This window comes from Panthera pardus, unplaced genomic scaffold (assembly GCF_024362965.1).
Source record: "Panthera pardus isolate Hobbes unplaced genomic scaffold, ASM2436296v1 HiC_scaffold_22, whole genome shotgun sequence".
Lineage (NCBI taxonomy): Eukaryota > Metazoa > Chordata > Mammalia > Carnivora > Felidae > Panthera > Panthera pardus.
In genome coordinates, this window is record NW_026526788.1 from 59,570,535 (window position 1) to 59,589,532 (window position 18,998).

Consider the following 18,998-nt stretch of genomic DNA (forward strand, 5'->3'; position numbering starts at 1 on the left):
ATCACGCCGGCCCGCGGGCGGCCGCGAGGGACGAGCCGAGGGCGGCGGCGGCCGACCAAGGCTGGGGCGCGGGAGGCGGGCGGCGGTCCGGCCGCGGCTCTGCGGGTCCCGTGGAATGTCGAGCTCGCCGCGCCACGCCGTGCCGCGCCGAGTCGCTCTGCCGCCGCTGCCGGAGCCGGTGGCCGCTGGCTGCTCAGGAGCCGGAGCGGGCGGGAGGGTAACGGGCCGGCAGGGTGGGTGGGTAGGTGGGAAGGGAGGGGGAGGGGTGAGGGCGGGGGGCGCCGCACCGGGCGCGAGGGGGGAGCGCGGGGCGGGCGGCCGGAGCCCGCAGCCCCCGGCTGGGAGCTGGGGCCCGGACGCAGCCCGGGGCGGGGGCGGGGCGGACCGGGGCGGGGCGGCCGGCGGGTCTGGGATTGGGGGTCTGGGCTAGGGGAGGGGTCTGGGGACCGCGGGAGGGGCGGGGGCGGCCGGCGGGGGGCGCCTGCCCCCATCCCGGGCCTGACCCCCTCGCGCGCTCTCGGGGTCTGGACCCGTGGGGATGGGGGACGCCTCGGGCTGGGGTTTCCCGGACCGCGGGGTGCGCCGGGGTGGGAAAGTGCCGGGTCTCCACGGTGAGCCCCGTTGGCTTTACGCCTCAGTCTAGGCGGCAGGTCTCCGAGCCACCTACTGTGTGCTTCGGCCACGTGTGCCCCCTGGAAGTGGCCTCTGACGTGGGAGTGAATGGCTGTGCGCTCTGCTCTCGGGTAGTGCGTGCGTGTGCGACGGCGACACTACCTCCCCACCAGCTTTCTGCTGAGTAACCCTTCCTGCCGGTTTCTGGTCTCTCCTGTCTCGTCCGGTCTCCAAGAAGACCCTGAGAGCGAGAAGAGTCCCCTCCCCCATTATCACCATCACCCCTGCCTCCGTCCCACATACACTAGCCTGAAGTAGCCACCTACGTGGGAGAGGAGCCCGGAGATCCCTGGAAGGACCCATAGTTGCTGCTGCTCTCCCAGAGCCGCAGGCGGAGGGGGGCAAAAATAACTTCTATCCCCAGCTTTTCCTGGAGAAGAGACTTAGATCCAGGCCGCCTCGCCTTTCCCTCTCAAGGTCTCATTATTTGTGCATTTAGGCATTTACACACCTACTGTGTACTAGACATGGACTGGTGTTTTGTGTCAAATGTGAGGGGCTCGGTGCAGGGAGAGGGGAAACCAAAGGAGGTAGGGACTTGTCTAAGCCTCTCCCAGCCCCTCATTGCTTCCCCCAAGGGGCTTCTGGAACCCCTGAGCCATGGTGCTTCCTTAGGAGCAGCTTGGGTGGGCAGAGATGCCCTGGGACAGATACTTCTGAGGAGCAGGTGGAACCACTGATGCCCTACGCAGCTGCTGCATCCACCTATGACCTCCCCTGCCCCACTGCCCCCACCTTATGTCCTTGGGGTTGGACTGGAGGGGTTGGGGCGGTGCCAGGAAGCCATTAGGCCAGAAGCAGTACACAGCACAGCCAAGTTCTACCTACCTCCCCTTTCTCTGTGCCCCACCTGTCCCTGTGCCCCACCTTTTCCCACTTCCCAGCCATAATAACACTGAGCAATGCATAGATAGGAAAACAGAGTACTTGTCCCAAGACCTCATCCTCCCTCAGAGAAGGAGACTCCTTGAGCCTACGTGTTACCCACCTCCAGGAGTCTGCTCACTCTGCCAGTTCTTGCACACACAGACCTCCAGACAAGGATCATGTCTTTTAGACCAGAACTTGCAGCTCATGGCACAGAGCTGGGCAAGGTTGTTCTGCAGTTGGTATTTGATGAATGAATAATGAAGAAACTGGCCGAGCATTTAGACCTCAGCTCATGAGTGGCTTCCCCAGGAAGACTTGCTTTTCTCTCCCCACTACCCGCCCCCCCCCCAACAGATTATAATCACCACTATTTATTGAGCACTTGTCTTTGCTAAAGGCTGGACTGGCACTGTCTCCTCTCAACTAAGAGGTGAGCCCATTAGAAGGGAGACAGGTGAGGCGGGCTCCAGTGCCCACAGCCCAAACCAGCCCTTTTCCTTACTATGCTCTTCTGCCTTAGAGCCCTGCAGGCCACTTGCTGAATGTCTACCTCCACAGATGCACTGCTTCAAACAGGCAGGATGCTCACCATTTTAACTTCATGCCCTGCACACAGTAGGCCCTTGAAAATGGGGTGTGTGTGTGTGCGCGTGAGCACACGCATGAATGAACAAGTGAATGGAGAGATGGAGAGCAGAGGGTGGGAAGGGCCTTCTCCCTACCAGGGACCCAGCCCTCTGAAAATAGTCTGATGAAAACAGCATGGAGCAGCACTCAGGCAGGGGTCATGGCAGTCCAGCCCACCCTTAGTGTGCACAGTCTTGGGGCCACAACCAGAGTCACTCTGGGCACCTGCCCTTCTCTGGATAGAGGCCAGAGTATCTGACTCAGGATCCAACTCTGGTTCTGGAGCTCCCAGAAGGTTCTGAAGGCCTTGAGCTGAACTTCAATGATCTTAGCTCACCCTCCTCCCTCCCCCAGAGGAGATGGGCATCCTAGGACCTTAAAGTGGGAGGTCAAGGTTTTAGTACTACACTTTAACCTCTATCAAGGGGCCTCTCTACAGGAAAGAATTCCTTTGCATTTGGACAACTTTCTCCCAAACTAGAACGCTCATCAGTTCGGGAGATTCTTCGCATCTCCCCAAAAGTCTATGGCTTGGGGCCGGGGTGGGAAGGGGGGCAGATGGGGACACCCTCACATTGGGTGCCAGGTACTGCTCCATCAGCCCTTTGAGTGACAGATGCAAATATTCTGCCGGGGCCCCAGCAGGCCACTCTGTCCCTCCCTCACTCGCTTGCTCGCTTCCCGGCCAGCTTGCTCCTTCCTTTATCTTATCAAAGCCCCGTAATTACAATTGCTATTTTGTTTCCTCGAATCTGCAATCAGAGCTCCTTGGCCCTGATGAGGGAGCGCCTGTCAACCTGATCGCTGAGTGACAGCCGGGCCACCTTTCCTGGCCGCCCCCACACTCCGCAAACACAAACATACACACACACACACACACACACACACCCTCGCCTCCTGCAAACACAAACACACACTCCTTGCCAACACAAACAGCCCCTCTCCGCAAACACGCCCTCGCGGGGACCCAAACACACACCTTCAGCCTCTTTCCAAACGCATCCCTCGCGCCAGGCCCACCCTGGGCCCCTCAAATCCACACCAGCCGGCGCGGGCTGCCTGGATTGAAGTTTGCTCCTACTCGCGCCTCCTGCGCCCGGCGTTCAAAGCGCCGCGGACTCTCCACCGACTGTTCAAATGCAAATCGCGGAGACTGCGTTAAGCACTTCGGACCCCGCCAGGGAGTCGTCTCCCCTCGCACCCCAAGTAACAAGGCTGCCCATCCTCCAGTGGTCTGCAAACCGCGGATGTACGCCTTCATCCCTCGGCGCTCCGAGGCCAAAGTGAATTGGCAGTGCTCCTACTGTGCGCTGAGCTGGCAGAAGGGGCATTGAGGAGAGGCGGGAGCGGGGAGGAAGAAAAAACAATCCCCAACTCTGTCCGCGGGGCGCCCTTTTGGGCCAGGAAACTCCTGGAAGAAGGGGAAGGTGTGGATTGGGTCCCCACTGCGGGCAGGAGCGTGCTAGGCGCCGGCCTGGGCTGCAGGGAGACCCACGCAGGAAACAGTCAAGGCTTACAATCAGCGCTCACTAGCTTCGCAGGGGGTAAATATCGGGACGGGGCCACGCGCAGGGGGTAGAGGGGTTGACTGGGGAGGCTTCCCCCAGAGATGACTTCTCTGCACTCAGCCAGTCTCCTGAGTCTCCAGCCAAGCACATGCTGAGGACTCTGGAGGTTATAGGCGAGAGGAGGAAGGGAAGGGCTCTAACAGGACCTCTTCTAGCGAATCAGTCAAAGAACGAGTGAAGTCAGCCTCAGTGACTTACTCCTCGCTTTCTGCCTAAACTTAGGCGGCCCAGACCACTCACCTAGCCCCCTGCGAGGCGGCGTGGGGAGCCGCACGGCCACAGGTGGTTTCAACCTCGCCCACCAGAGGGCGCCAGCTGCATTCCCCCTCCCTCACGACCACAGAAAGGTGAATGGTCTCGAGCCTGACTTCCCCCACCACGCTACCCTGGTTCCTGATGGAAGCACCTCAGTCATCCTGGAGAGGAGAAAGGGGCCTACGACCCTGACCACTGCAACCCAGAGAGAAATCATCTTCTTTTATCCTTAACTTGAAGAAAAAGGGAGGTTAGAGCTTGAACCTCAGCTTCTCACCAGGAGGGGTGGGGAAACCTACTCCAAGGATGTGTTGAAGCAGGGATGCTTTTCCGTGTTGTGGGACACTCTCTCCCAAGTTTACCTTACCTGCCCCAATACCAGCCCCTTCGGGTTATCTAGAGATCCCTCCCACTTGTTCACTCATTTGCCCAGCAGCCAGTGTGGGAGGGAGTGGGCCTGGCCCCACCATCCCACCAGGCACTGTACTCTGTCCATCCTCAGCACGTCTGGCCCCAGGCTGTCTCAGGAGTTAACCTTTTGTTTGTTTGTTTGTTTGTTTGTGGGACATTGAAATACTGCCCCCCTCCCACATCAACACAGCTGCTGAACTGCTGACCTCAGAGTTGGTCACATACACACTAATGCTCACACCAGGTACTTCCCGTTCTCTTCCTGGCATAGCAGCACCCACACCCCAGAACACCTGATTACAGGCACCACAGATTCCCCACACCAGGCGGTGTGCTGGGGGTCAGGAACCCCTTAGCCCAGGAGGTTGAATCCCAGGGGACCCTCTCTGCCCCCATATGCCAGGCCACCCGGATTCTGGTTTCCCTGTCACCCAATCTGGCCAGTCCCCTCCATCTGGCCCCTGGAATCAGGTTTCTAAGGGCCCAGACCAGCTCAGAGACAGCCTGCAAGACTGGAAGGAGGAGCAAAGACTAGCCTCTGCCTTTCCCCTCACAGGCCCTCTCAGGGCCTGAGCCCCCTCATGGGGCTAGGGATGCACATTCCTTGGACTGCTTAAGCCCCTTTATCTGCCCCCTGCCCATCAGCCTGAGTGCTGACAGAGGCCCAGGCCCCTTGTTTGGATGCTGATAACCTCCCGGGATGGCCCTCCCCCACCTGTAGGGACTGAGAATGGGCATGGTGTTGGGAGGTCCTCTTTTAGTAAGGCAGTTGGGGCCCAGGCCTTGCCTGGCCGCTGGGGTCCTAGGGATAGCAGGATCCCACATTTCCTCACCCTCCCCAGGCCCAGGGCCACCCTCGGTGCTGCCACAGTGCCACCTGGTGGCCCCTAGGGGAATGCCAACCCAGCAGGTAAAGAAGCCACACAAATGAGTTGCAAAAAAACCTCCACATCACTTTATTACAGCCTTTATCCAAAAATGTAAAAAGTATTAAAAATGTGTAGTCCTGAGCTTCAGATGCTGACCTCCAATCTCACAGGCAAGTGGGGAGAGAGGGTCAGGAGAGAAGTTCAGAGTTCCTCCCACTCCTGGAGAAAAGGGAAGCCCCAGATATGGCATAAGATTAGAGAAACACCAGGGCCCTTATGAAGAATAGGACCACCCTCTCTCCAAGCACCGGCCCAAGACCCCACCCACCCACCCATCCATCCCTCCTCTTCAACGGAGAAGACACATTTAAATTTCTTGAAACTTGTACAGGAACATAGTGCATGGCACACGTAGCAGGCAGCTAGCTGACCTGAGGGAGAGCAAACAAGGGGTCAGCATCAAGGCCGTGTTCACGTGCTCCTCCTGCCCGATCCCAGACCTTGCTGGACACCCCTCTCCCCACTCACCAAGGCTAGGGCCTGCCCCTCTGCTTCTTGGCAGGTAGGATGGGGCACAACTCAGCTTCCTCCTCCTCACTCCCTTCTTCACTCTCTTCTTCCTCAGAAACGTCATTGCTTATAGTAACTGGTGGATACATAAGCAGTAAAAGAGGAGGAGGTTAAAGCCAGACCCCCTTCATACCACATGTCATTTATTCATGCCCTGTGGTGCCAGGGATCCTGATCTCCCAGAACTTATGGTCTAGGTGGGAAGAACCTCAGATACTAAATGAGAGATGACAAAGAGCCAAAGAAGACCACATTGGTGCAGGTGGAGAAGCTGAGACAGGTTTCACGCAGGAGGGAGGCTTAAGTAGGACAAAAAGTGGAGGATACATCACACATAGTCTGTATGGAAGCTCCACTAGGAGATAAGGATAGGATGGGGCAGGAGTGTAGAGGGCGGCGGTGGGAAGAGAAACTCGATGGCAGAACCCACTAGACAAAGGAGAAGACTCTCACCAATCTGGTGCCTCCCAGTGATGCGCACAGGGCCAGAACCTGACTTCAGGCGGAAGGTTACAGGTGGCTGGAGCTGGAAGTCATCCAAACTGAGCTGGAAGAAAGACAAGGATGAAGGCCTGGCCCATCCCATCTTGTGTCCTTGGGTCCTCAATTCCTAACAACCACCACTATCACTACCACCACCACCACCAGCACCGCCACCACCTCAACATATGCCTGAGAACTCACCATGGGTTGGCAGGACAACTTGAGATTGGCCACAGGGACTGCAATCTCCTGATGGTCATGATTCCTGGCCACGACTTCTACCACATTACACTCATCTTTGGCCCCCTCGGTGAGGCAGAGCTGGAAGAGTACACAGAACCCTGGGGTCTCCCCAAGCAAGGACTGACACCACAATCCTTGTGGAGGCATCGACCCTATAATTTGCCCCACCCCAGTGGTCCCTGGATCACTCAGCCAGGAAAGCTGCACATGTGGGAGTTAGGCAGAGGAGGGAACTCCCAGTAAAGGGATTGGGGGGGGGGCTGTTGGAGGCCCCCCGAGTTGTCTGCTCAGGTCCAGCGATTCACCACCACCACCTTTCCCCGCGCCTCACCATGGTCAACGCCAGCACATGCTCCGATTCATCCTCTTCCTCTACCTTGAAGGTGAAAGAGCGGGTGTGGCCGGAGAGCTCACAGCCTGGAAGAGGGAACAGTGTGAACGTGCCTGAGTGTGCGTGGGGGGCGTTCCACCAAACCTCTGTCACGTGCAGCCATGGTGCGACCGGCCATTTACGCACCCACTTCTCAGGAACACCAGGGGCGCTCTGTCCTGGGCTCCGCCCGGCACATCTGGGACAGCGGTCGCGCCACCCCCTCCCGCTTGGTCTGCCGTGCACGGGGGCCCCCTCCGCCTCAACCCACGTCGTGTACTCATCTGCATTCCTGTTCTGCCCCTGACCGCCCTAGCACCACCCTCATCCCCTCCTTTCCTCAATACCGAAGAAAAAACTGTCCATAGTGACCGGAGCCGGGACCCGCAGACCCCCGACCCCCCCGGCCCGGGCTCGGCTCTCCTGACTCAGGAACGCTAAAGCGGCGGCGGCGCCGGCGGCCATGCTGCTAGGGCCGTCTGGAAGCTCCGCCCCCGACACGTCTAAAGCGAGGGACTCGCAGCGTGTTCCGGCCCCGCCCATTAAAGGAGCCGCTGGCACTTGAGAAAGGAGGGACGAGGCGCGACCGGACCTAGGGCTTTCTCCCCCGGGGGCCGGAGGCCTCTGGTCAAACCTGTGTGTCGGGACTGCATGGAAGGGTCAGAGAAGCATGGATTTCTTAATGTTAATGTCCTTCCGCACTTCCAGGACCACGGCTCTCTGAGGGCGGCTCCTGCCTCCATTTTCTGTAGCTCCTCGCACCCTCTTCTGTCTCCACTCCCCCAATCCAGGGCAAGTTTTCGTCAAAGGGAGAATAGATACAAAAACGGAAACCTTTCCAACTCCCCTAGTAAAGGCGAGTTTCAAGGCAGCGTTTTCCTCATAAAAGCCAAGGAAATACGCTACTTGCCTTGCCTTTCCTCCAAGCGAGCCGAGGCTCCTGAAGGAAGACTTTTTGCCCATGGGTTTATTTTCTACTGGAACCATGGAACCACTCGGTCCTCTTTCCAATATGCGTCTATGCTTCCTGCTCTTAACGACCAGAGAAGTTCACTATCTAGAAGGCTTCTCTTTATTGAGCTTAATATGCTGGCTGGAGGCTGGCGCTTGCTAGGAAAGGATGTTAGCTTCAATGTGCAGCTAGCGGCTACTTCTGGCAAACGTACTTTGAAGCTTACAATTGCAGCCCGAACACCCTTCCACCTTAAGAGTAGTATGTCCCATAATTTGGGCAACTCCCCCACCCCCACCTCTCACCTTTTGGCCAATCAGGCAAAGTGTGTTCCTTATCCTACTAGATGGGAGGGAACGCATTCAAACTGGCGGCCCTAACTCCCACCCAGGATATAACTGTGGGAGGAGGGTGGCTTGGCCAAGAACTAGTCTTCCTTTTTTACCTTGCCATGAAGAAAATCTGGAAGGAAGTCTTTTATTGGAGATAGGAATAGGAAGGTGCATCCCCCAACGTGAACGGCTATGGAAGATGCTTGTGAGACATGAAAGGCATGAGAAAAGGTACAGAGCAGAAACAGGAAGTAGGTTTACACAGTACACCACCACACACATTTCACTTCAAGTTTTATTTTGCCTCTTGCATGGTCTTCAGATAGTTTTACAGTTCGTTTTCTACAGGAACTGAGCTGTGATCTGAACAATCAATGAAATGTCATTCCAACCTTAATAAATATTCATAACCATAGAAGAGAGCATAGCACTTTACCATCCTAGAATGATGAAGGTACAGGCCTGGACATCTGTTTCATGGTTAGCATCTGTGACCAGACCAGCCAAAATGATTATTATAAGCCAAGATAAAACCACAAGCAAACTTGCTAAAAATCCTGATTCCATAGATTGACACTGAAATCCTCCAAATAAATGCTAGAATTGTCCACTAGAGTACAAAATGTACTTAAAGAGAAAACCAAGTGACCTTAAATCGTTTTAAACAGCATCTTGTAGAGCTCTTCCCTTCCCCCTTAGCCTTCTTAGGTCTTCTATCAGTTAAAGGTTTCTACCCTGAAAATAAAGAGGTCTCCTTCCTCCTCTCCATTCATCTTACCAACTCAGTGCCCACTCACAGGCCCTGGTTGAAAGTCACTAGGTACCATTAGGCACAATGCTTTAAGATTCAAAGCCCAAACTGATGGAATTTCTTCCTGAAGGAAAATGCCTTTTCCTTGCCCCTCCCACCTCAGCTCAAAGTAAAACAGCTGATAACAAAACTGCAGGGAAGCAAGGTAACAAAATACTGTTAGGAATCCATGATGAAAAAAATGAATCCTGCAGAGATTACCTGTTAACCTCATGCTCAGAACCCCTAAAAACACCAAATCTAAATTAAAATACATGGAGCTTTCAGAATCTGGTTAAAGGAAAAAGAAAAGGGTAACCTTAAGTCATTGGTTAAAGTGTGCTCATTTTTTTAAAAAAATTAGATACAAACATGCAATTAAAGACTCTGATTTAATAAAACCAGTTGTAACAGATCTTGAAATTAAAGGACAACTGATCTCCGGGCAAATGGGACCAGTAAGTCCCTGAACCCTACTTGATGTCAAAACTAACATTTCACATGCTGACCTGCATTGAGGTTAATTTCCAGAAGTGACTGCACTTTGCAAGACTGAGTCCCATGAAATTAGACTCTCATACCCAAAGTGGTCATGGCCTAGCCCTAGGTGGGAGGCACTTTAAAAACAATAAAACTTCTTTAAAAAAAAAAAAAAAAAAAGACAAAAGTAAAGAAAATCCATCTTCCACTGATTTACATTATTCAAAGTGCCATCCTGAACCACATACCCTTTCATTTTCAAAAGGAAAAAAATTACAAAAACAGTGAACACAAAGGATACTCAGGTTACAGCTAGTTTATATACAAAAAAATTTACAAGTCTGCCATTTTTAGGCTTTTGCCACAAACAAATGCACATTTGTCCCTACAAAGCACAACATGCCTGAACCAATGGTCACTACAAGAGACAACTGGCCATGGCTTTACAAAGAGCAGAAAAACTGCCCCAAATTAAAATCATTTACTCAGCTTAAACTATGCCACAACCATCCCACTTGGAATCTCTACCCTGAAGCCTCTGAAACCCACTAAATCTTTCTCATCTCTGCCATGTCTCCGAAGAATGAAAGACACTTTTCATCCAATAAATCAAGGAGGATGACAAATGATTCTAATTACTCTTAGGTGAGAAATGCAACCACGCTGGATGCAGAACACAGTGCTGACTACATTTATTGAAGACCCCCTCCCTATAAGCCCATGTAAGAGGTCTTGGCACCTAACACAAGACCCACAAAGGAGGCCCACATCTGTTTCAGACAGGATTTGCATCAATACAACCTTCCAACCAGTGAGTAATCTCAAAGTGTGATGGGTGAGTTTTACATAGTCTTCGTTTCCAATCCCAATTGGCTGATTAATTTTGCCATTCCAGAGGCTGAACTGTATGAAGACCCCAACCACCACCAACCAAGTGAAGTTCAGAGACTTTCCGACAGTTCATAGTGCCAACAAATTTCACAGGCTCCGACCAAGTATAACCACATCCTTTGGAAATCCTTCCATTTTTGCAATTTCAAAACAGCCTAACTTGCTGTAAAATTCCAGAATTCTTTTATCATCTGGTCTCACTTCACAGAAAGCCCCCCGGGAGCCTAGAAATAAAACAAATATTCAAAATGTAAATGTCAACTGGAATTATGGATAGGAGTTGTCATGAATCTTTAATATATTTCAAATAGGTGACAGTAGGAGCTTATCTATACCAGTCCCTAAATTTCATACCACAATTTTTAAAATTCATATGAATATTCAATGAATATTAGTATTCATCAATACTGAATACTGCAGCGGCAACTATCTTAAATGACAGATATGTTAACTAGCTTGAATGTGGTAATTACAATGTATTTCAAATCATCAAACTGTACACCTTAAACATATACAGTTCTTAATTCTCAAAAATACCTCCATTAAAAAAATCCAGTGAAGCCATTTGCAACTACGTGGATGGAACTGGAGGATATTATGCTAAGTGAAATTAGCCAGTCAGAGAAAGACAAAAACCATATGACTTCACTCATTATGAGGACTTTAAGAGACAAAACAGATGAACATAAGGGAAGGGAAACAAAAATAATATAAAAACAGGGAGGGGGACAAAACAAAAGAGACTCATAAATATGGAGAACAAACTTAGGGAAACTGGAGGTGTTGTGGGAGGGGGGATGGGCTAAATGGGTATCTACTCCTGAAATCATTGTTTCACTATATGCTACCTAATTTGGATGTAAATTTTAAAAAATAAAAAAATTAAATTAAAAAAAATAATAAGTATTATAATAAATAATAAAATAATAATAAAAATAAAAATAAAATATTACTGGCAAATAAAAAAAAATTCAGTGAAACTCTTCCCCAGAAAATCTTTTGGGGAAGAGGATGTAAGAAACCTCAATGCAAAAAATACCTCTGTTTAATGTTTTAATACAAAGTACCTTTGAAGAGCCCACAGGGCAAAGGCCATTCCAGTTTATGTCACAAGCCAATAGAACCAGAATATGTTGTACATTCTAAGACATACCTCCTATACCTGCATGATTCAGTTCTAAGCACAACACTAAGAATTACACTATCTTCAAAGAGTTGTTTAAATTATTCCACAAGAGGGATACCACTGACTCAAATGATACAAAGATGTAACAGTTAAGTGCACTCCCAAGTAACAACAACCCTCTAAAGAGGTCTCAAACAAGCTGCCCATTTTTGTATTGTCCAAGGGCTAAAAATAGTTTTTTACATTTTTTAAAGGCTGTGTAAAAAAAAAAAAAAAAAAAAAAAAGAGTATGTAGGAGCAACTGGTTGGCTCACTACGTACAGCATGCGACTCTTGATCTTAGGGTCCTTAGTTTAAGCCCCACAATGGGCATAGAGCTTACCTTAAAAAAAATAAATTAGGAGCACCTGGGTGACTCAGTCAGTTGAGCATCTGGCTCTTGATCTGGGCTCAGGTCATGATCTGTTTCTGAGTTCAAGCCCTGAGTCAAGCTCTGTACTGACAACACGGACACTGCTTTGGATTCTCTCTCCCTCTCTCTCTGCCCCACCCCCATGCTTACACTCTCCCTCTAAATAAATAAACATTAAAAAAAATTAGTGTATGGTGGGGGGCACCTGGGTGGCTCAGTCAGCTGAGTGTCTGACTTCGGCTCAGGTCACGATCTCACAGTTCGTGGGTTCGAGCCCCGCATGGGGGTCTGTGCTGATACCTCAGAGCCTGGAGCCTGCTTTGGATTCTGTGTCTCACACCGCCCCCCCCCCCCCAGCGCCCCTCCCCCCCTCACTCTGACTCTCTAAGAAATAAACATTAAAAATTTTTTTCAAAAAAAATTAATGTATGGAACTTAATTTAAAAAAGAATATGTAATTAAAATCTGTATGTGGCCACTGGAGTATATTTATTACCTAGACATTTACAGAAAAAATTTTCATACCACGAATATAAAGCAAAATTATTTCTGTAGGCTGAGTTTAGAGAACACTCAAAACAATTTGTCAACTTGGGGCACCTGTGTGGCTTAGTCGGTGAAGCGTCCAACTCTATTTCAGCTCAGGTGATAATCTCAGTTTTTGACATACAGCCCCAGGTCGGCCTCCACACTGAGAGTACGGAGCCTGCTTGGGATCCTCTGTCTCTGTCTCTGTCTCTGTCTCTCTCTCTCCCCCTAACCCGCTCACTTGTATGCTCTCTCAAAATAAACTTTTAAAAAAAGGCAACTCTGCATTCTTTTTTTTTTTTTTTTTTAAAGTAGGCTTCATACCCAGCGTGGAGCCCAGCACTGGGCTTGAATTCACAATCCTAGGATCAAGACCTGAGCTGAGATCAAGAGTTGGACGCTTAACTGACAGAGCCACCCAGGAGCCCATCAACTGTGTATTCCTAAATGAAGCTTCTTTTGAGGGTTCATTTAATTTCCAATTATCACAGTGAGTCTCCTGGCAAAATAAATTTAACCTCATGTATTCACTTCTCATTTAAATGGGGCTCAAAATAAGCATTCATAATATAAAAGATCAACATTTTCCAATGATTAATATACATGCAATTCTTATACCACTATTCAGAAGCCAAACCATACATGGTGGGGAAGGGAATGCGAGTTCACTGTAATTCATTTCTTTCTATCCTGTCTCCACCTAGCCCAAACACCAGCAACTACACAAATATGTACTCACCATTAGCCTTCAGTGAAGACAGGAGGCAAGCCATCATGCTTTTGGCTACACTCGGGTCAGTTACTTTTTTATGAATATCCATCTTTATCAGAGAAGGGAAGTTGGCAAGGAAAGTTTCTGGCAACACTTCCTGCTCTTCATGGAAACTCAACATTATTTTCTGTAAAAATTTGAAAGAATCTCTTGATTTTCAGTAACTCATTATACATCTATATCCCAACTACAGAAACCAGCAATAGGAAAAGGAAAGCAACATTCAGTAACTCTTCCAGTCATTATGTACTTATCACATAAAGAATTAATTAGCTTATAATTCTAGCTGAAGCATTTTCACTTTTAAAACCATTTGTCTGAATGTAATGTGGTATTCTGAATTCGATCCTGGAACAGAAAAGGACATTAATGGAAAAACAAGTAAATAAAGTGTGGAGTTTATAGTACTGCACCAAAGCTGGTTTCTTAAGACTTGGACAAATGTAAAAAACGGGTGAGGGGTAATAGAGGAATTTTGTATTATCTTTGTTAAATCTAAAAATATTCAAAATTTAAAAAAAAAATTTAAGTTTGTATTGCTTACACAAAAATGTGAATGTAAAAGAGGTTACAGTAGACCCACTGGTCATTCTTTGTATGTTCCTATGCTGAAAAATGTAATTGTCAAATATAAAACAATAATGCATCAACAGATCAATCACCAGCACACTGTAGTTAATATCTATGTAATTACAAGTAAGTGAGGCTACTCCACATCAGCCTCTTATTACACAGTCATCTGGCTAGAGAAGAAGGTAAAAAATAGGAATAAACTCTAGAGAGAATATAAGTAAACTGGTATGGGAGAGAGAAGAATTTCAGAAAAGGCTAAAAGGAACAACATGGAAGAAAAAAGCCATGTCACAAATGAAAGAGTCCAAATATATCTCTAAAAGTATTTATTGGGCATAAACATTATCAAGAAGGAACTGTTTTTTTAAATGCATATGCTAAAATAAAATGCATATGCTGATGCATAGATTAAAATAATCATAAATTATATACAAAAAATTCACTGAAGTTGGGACAAGGCAGACATATGACAAGAAGTACTCCTATCTGCAAATAGACTCTCAGGGCAGCTCACCTCTATTATTTTTTTTATTACAATGAGAAATACATTACTGAGAAGGCAAGTGAGCTCCCTACAACCAAGCAAATGAAAGATTTTAATTAACTTGCCCTGAGTACCCAAAGAAGAGACCATTTAAGTTTGGTACTTCACAACAGGGTAGGAAAAAAAAAAAAAGGTTCTTTAGTTGTCTATATTCTGTTTTTACTTGAGAAGTGTTGTAACAATGTTTCCAAATAAAAAAAAAAAAACTCCTAATGCTGAGGAAACAATGGAATATGTCACACTTAAGAGTAAGTAATGGGGTGCCTGGGTAGTTCATGGTTAAACGTCCAACTTTGGCTCAGGTCACAATCTCACAGCTCGTTGAGTTCAAGCCTGCACTGGGCTTTGTGCTGACAGCTCAGAGGCTGGAGCCTGCTTCAGATTCTGTGTCTCCCTCTCTCTCTGCCCCTCCCCTGCTCACACTCTCTCTGTCCTTCAAAAATAAACAAACATCAAAAAAAAAAAAAAAAAAAAAGAAAAAGAGTAACTAATAAAAGGGGTGCCTGGGTGGCATAGTCAGTTAAGCATTTGACTCGATCTCAGCTCAGGTCATGATCTCACAGTTCGGGAGTTCGAGCCTCACACAGGGCTCTGCGGATAGCACAGAACCTGCTTAGGATTCTGTCTCTCCTTCCCTCTGCCCCGCTCCCACTTGTGCTCTCAAAATAAATAAAACTGAAAAATTAAAAAAAAAAAAAGTAAGAATTCTTTTCTGTAGAGAATTTAGAAAGCAATGACATTTTTTTGACAGCATGAGAGAGCACGCACATACAAAACTGGAGGAGGAACAGAGGGATAGAGAGAATCTTAAGCAGGCTCCATACTCAGTGTGGAGCCTGACAAGGGGCTGGATCCCATGACTTTGGGACCATGACCTGAGCTGAAATCAAGAGCTGGACACTCAAATGACTGAGCCACCCAAGCGCCTATTGAAAGTACTGAAATTTTAAGATATCTCTGCTTACTTTACCTTAGTAAGTACTTTAAAACTACTGTAGTATAATTCTAAACCTGCTATTACCTCAGCCTCGGAGAGTTCTTTGTCACCATTTGGCTTGGTATACTTCTCCTGCATGAAGGGAATCCAGGAAATTTTACATTTTTTAATGAAGGGGGTCACATCTACAGTGCCCAAGGCATAACCACATATGCCATCTTCGTCTTCTAGGACAAAACAGTAATCCAGGCTAAGGGAAAGCAGCCCTCCTACTAACCTGCTCAGAAGAAAAGAGGGTAGAATGAGTTTTTAACCCCAAATTTTAGACTTCAGTGACGTTTAGGCCTTAACGTACTTGAATGGCAACCTACAGAAACTACATTCGGTGTAGGAAAAAAACCAAAAAATACACACATGTAAATATTCACATTTAATTGTAACTAAAGTGGAATTTCTAGAAAACTTTATTTCTAGTCATCACCTCCCCTTAACCTGATAAACGTGGCTATGAAACGTTACTCCCAAATCCAACAAATCCAAACACTTCATCACATACTTGTCTCCAATAAGGTCAGGCTGACTTTGAAAAGGTAAACCCACTCCATCGTCATACATTTCTCTGCAAATCTTGTACACGGAAGCCTGAAAATATAATCTAGTTAAGCAACACATCAAGAAAAATCGCAACAGAAATTAACAATAGGACTCAGTGAGTCAGACTGGGCTTCTAGGACAGAGTAACAAAATGCCTGGCCTGTCATAAATATCCCCTCTGCTTTAATATTTATTCATTGAATCATACTTGTAAAATCAGTAGAAAACAGCACGGTATAGTAAACACGGAGAATTGTTTCAAAGGAGATGGTTTTAGGCAGTTAAGAAGTAGATTCAAAATGCTGCAAACTATGCTGCTGAGCCTCTCAGTTTTGTATACATCCAAAAATTTTTAAACGTGTTAATGGTCTTTAAACAGGCTTGCTGTTTCCTGTAGCTGACTGTCAACAGCCGGTAGATACTTCACAACTGGGAATTATAAAATACTAATATATTAGAGAAAATCAGCCAAGGACCATACCACTTGGACACACCCTAATACCTTTCAGCTGATTTTCGTAAAAGAGGACTTAAGGGACTTAGCTCAAAATGTTTGAGTCTAACCTCCTTATTAGATTCTCCCTTAAATATTAACCCTCACTTGTTCAATGTTTCAGTTAACTTTCTCCACCTAAAGCTCCTATTTGAAAGTACCGAACAGATTCTCTTAACAAGGGAGTTCAAAGGAAACTTGTGAGCACCATAACCATATACCAAGTTGGTAGGTAGACAATTACCTCATCTTTAGGAAAATATGGTCTGATAGTATAAACTTTGGAGGTAGGAGTCAGTGGGGGTGGTTGAAAAAAGAGATCATTTGCCCCATCAATTGGCAGCAAACGCTGTGGGAAGAAACAAAAGGAGATGGATTAGTGTCGGGAAGAGATCCATTTCTTTAAATGGGTGTGCACTGCAGATTACCAACTTAACATTAACTGGCTACTGCAGGCAGACCTAAAGAAGAGGGGTGTACTATGCTTTACTAAAATAAACACCTCTTTGCTGGGGGAAGGGGGTGCTTCTGAATAGAAATTACCCAAACGGAGTTACATAGCTTTAGTGGCATATTAATGGGGATTTAAACTTATAGTAAAAAAATAAATAAAAAATAAAAAATCTATTCCAGTATCACAAATCTACTTTTTTAAACCAATCTCATATAGACCATCTCTGTACTAAAAGATGGCAGAACAGAATGTCAGGAGGAGAGGTTTGGTCTGAAGAGGGTTATCTGTCCAGGAGACGCTTTATCCCCAAAGCAATGCGCTTCAGTTTGCTGTGCGCAGCAGAGCACCTGTTGGGGGGAGAAAAGTAGAGCACCTGAAAAGTCCATGAACAAATTCCAATCCAAAAAAGTTTCTTATTTTGTTCAAATTTTCATTAACAGACTATTCTTTCAAATACAAGTTTTATTTGTAAAATAATCGGGAAAGTATCCAAAAGCCCTTTCACCATTCACTTGCATAATTATTCATCCTTTTTGCTCATGGAGTTTCCACTGGCAGACAAGCATGCGCGCATTGTGCATTGCGGGCGCAGATTAAAATGGTGTGCGACCTGCAAAGAAACAATGTGAAGTGTATACCTAGAGCCGCTGCGCTTCGCAGGCGCGGGGGGAATTGGCAGCATCTCCTTCAGAAATTACTGTGAAAGAGGAGGAAAATTTGATTTAAAATCCAGCTATGTAACTAAATTGAATTTGGGACTAGAAAGCCTTCGGCAGACCAATCCTTCCAGCCATCTGATGCGCAACATAAGGTTTCTCATAAAACAAAGAAAATGTCAATTCAGTTGTGAATTCATATTGATACCTGGAACTCTCCTGCTAGACCACCTCTAAAGGCCCAGGGTTCTTGGTCTCCAATTAAGAACTGTGCTGAAGAATGACTACGACACCCTGTTGAGATCAGATCCAAGCGGAGAACGTTACGAGAAAGGGGATTTCCTGGGGTCTCAAACGTCCAACAAACTAACAAACACTTTGTGGAAATAACTCTCTAACAATAATAATCCAGGGTTTCAGGACAAGGCTGTGATAATAGTTTTTTTAAATTTGTGATAGAATTTCAACACTGATGTTTTTTCCTTTGATTCATGAATAATCACTTTAAGAGTTCTACTCTTTAATTATTGGAAGAAAAGTCAGTCTCAAGTTTGTCTGGGTCAAATTTGTAATATTCCCTAGATACAGCTATAAAAATCAAGCCAGCTGTTTGCTCTGTAGTAAAATCACAGTAATTATGAAAGTGAAATGAATGAGACAGATAATGAGACATTTTATTATCACAGCCCATGAAGGAATTAAACCTGTCTGAAGTCACATTTTACATTATGAGGAAGGGTACAGGAAGGGAAAAAGGGGAAGGGGAGGATTAATCTTGTCAGAAAACTAAGGTCAACAGAATAAACAAAAGAAATTGTTCGGTAAGTTGACATCAAAACAAATGAAAACTTTATTTTTTCTAACAAGGACGATCCAATTTAGACTTGGCTAATAGTAACGGTAGTCGGACAAATTCTGAGCACTAAGGAGTCGACTGATGCTCCTAATTTATCCACAGCTAAGACATACTTTTCTTAAAAGTATGGTAGTATCTGGCTCCTCTGATTGACGATTATAATTTTTGCAGTGCACTGAACACAGGCATGGAGTAACAGGGTTTGAGGTCCAGAAGTCAGCATTAAGATCACCACGTAACCAACTTCAGAGGCAATAAAGGAAGCTAACAAGAAATAGTTAAAAGCAAATATTTCGAGGCCAAATCAAAATCACCTGCCTAGTCTTCTGACAAGATAAAGCAGCGCAATATAGTTCTTTTCCATTGGAAGACAGCATTCTACCTCCTGTTCAAGTTAACAGTCTCATCAGTACAATATATAGTGTGCTAGTCAGACAGTCCCAAAGCAAACCAATTTTTTTGTTCACAATTCAGGCCCATTAAGAGATTATATCCAAGTTTGTCATTTTTTAGGGGTAGGGGTATTTTAAGAAAACATACGTAATATGTAGATTTGTAAAATAAATATGAAATAGGGTCAAAATTTAGGCTAAGAGAACCTGCCCCATTCCATAGCTCAGTGTAAATTTACACTGCAGGAAAAAACTATACTCTCAAACTTTAAGATCAG

The 18,998-nt window shown here is 46.8% G+C and overlaps 2 protein-coding genes across 2 annotated transcripts in view; both read right to left on the reverse strand.

The window, feature by feature from the left end:
- Positions 1 to 5,335: 5,335 nt before the first annotated feature.
- On the reverse strand, positions 5,336 to 7,430 carry NPM3 (nucleophosmin/nucleoplasmin 3). The gene is made up of 6 exons (XM_053909865.1): positions 7,286 to 7,430; positions 6,900 to 6,985; positions 6,527 to 6,646; positions 6,296 to 6,389; positions 5,801 to 5,918; positions 5,336 to 5,703 (listed from the first exon to the last, which is right to left on the reverse strand). The coding sequence occupies exons 1-5, from the start codon at positions 7,401 to 7,403 to the stop codon at positions 5,806 to 5,808; spliced, it is 531 nt and encodes a 176-aa protein (XP_053765840.1). The 5' UTR covers positions 7,404 to 7,430; the 3' UTR covers positions 5,336 to 5,703; positions 5,801 to 5,805.
- A 1,073-nt stretch (positions 7,431 to 8,503) lies between these two features.
- OGA (O-GlcNAcase) overlaps positions 8,504 to 18,998 on the reverse strand; it is a 29,023-nt gene continuing 18,528 nt past the window's right edge. Inside the window, exons 11-16 of the mRNA XM_019459219.2 lie at positions 17,681 to 17,766; positions 16,607 to 16,711; positions 15,832 to 15,917; positions 15,360 to 15,552; positions 13,189 to 13,348; positions 8,504 to 10,607 (exon numbers count right to left, since the gene is read on the reverse strand). Coding sequence (XP_019314764.1) covers positions 10,471 to 10,607; positions 13,189 to 13,348; positions 15,360 to 15,552; positions 15,832 to 15,917; positions 16,607 to 16,711; positions 17,681 to 17,766 — 767 coding nt within the window. The 3' untranslated portion in view covers positions 8,504 to 10,470. The remainder of the gene's footprint in view (positions 10,608 to 13,188; positions 13,349 to 15,359; positions 15,553 to 15,831; positions 15,918 to 16,606; positions 16,712 to 17,680; positions 17,767 to 18,998) is intronic.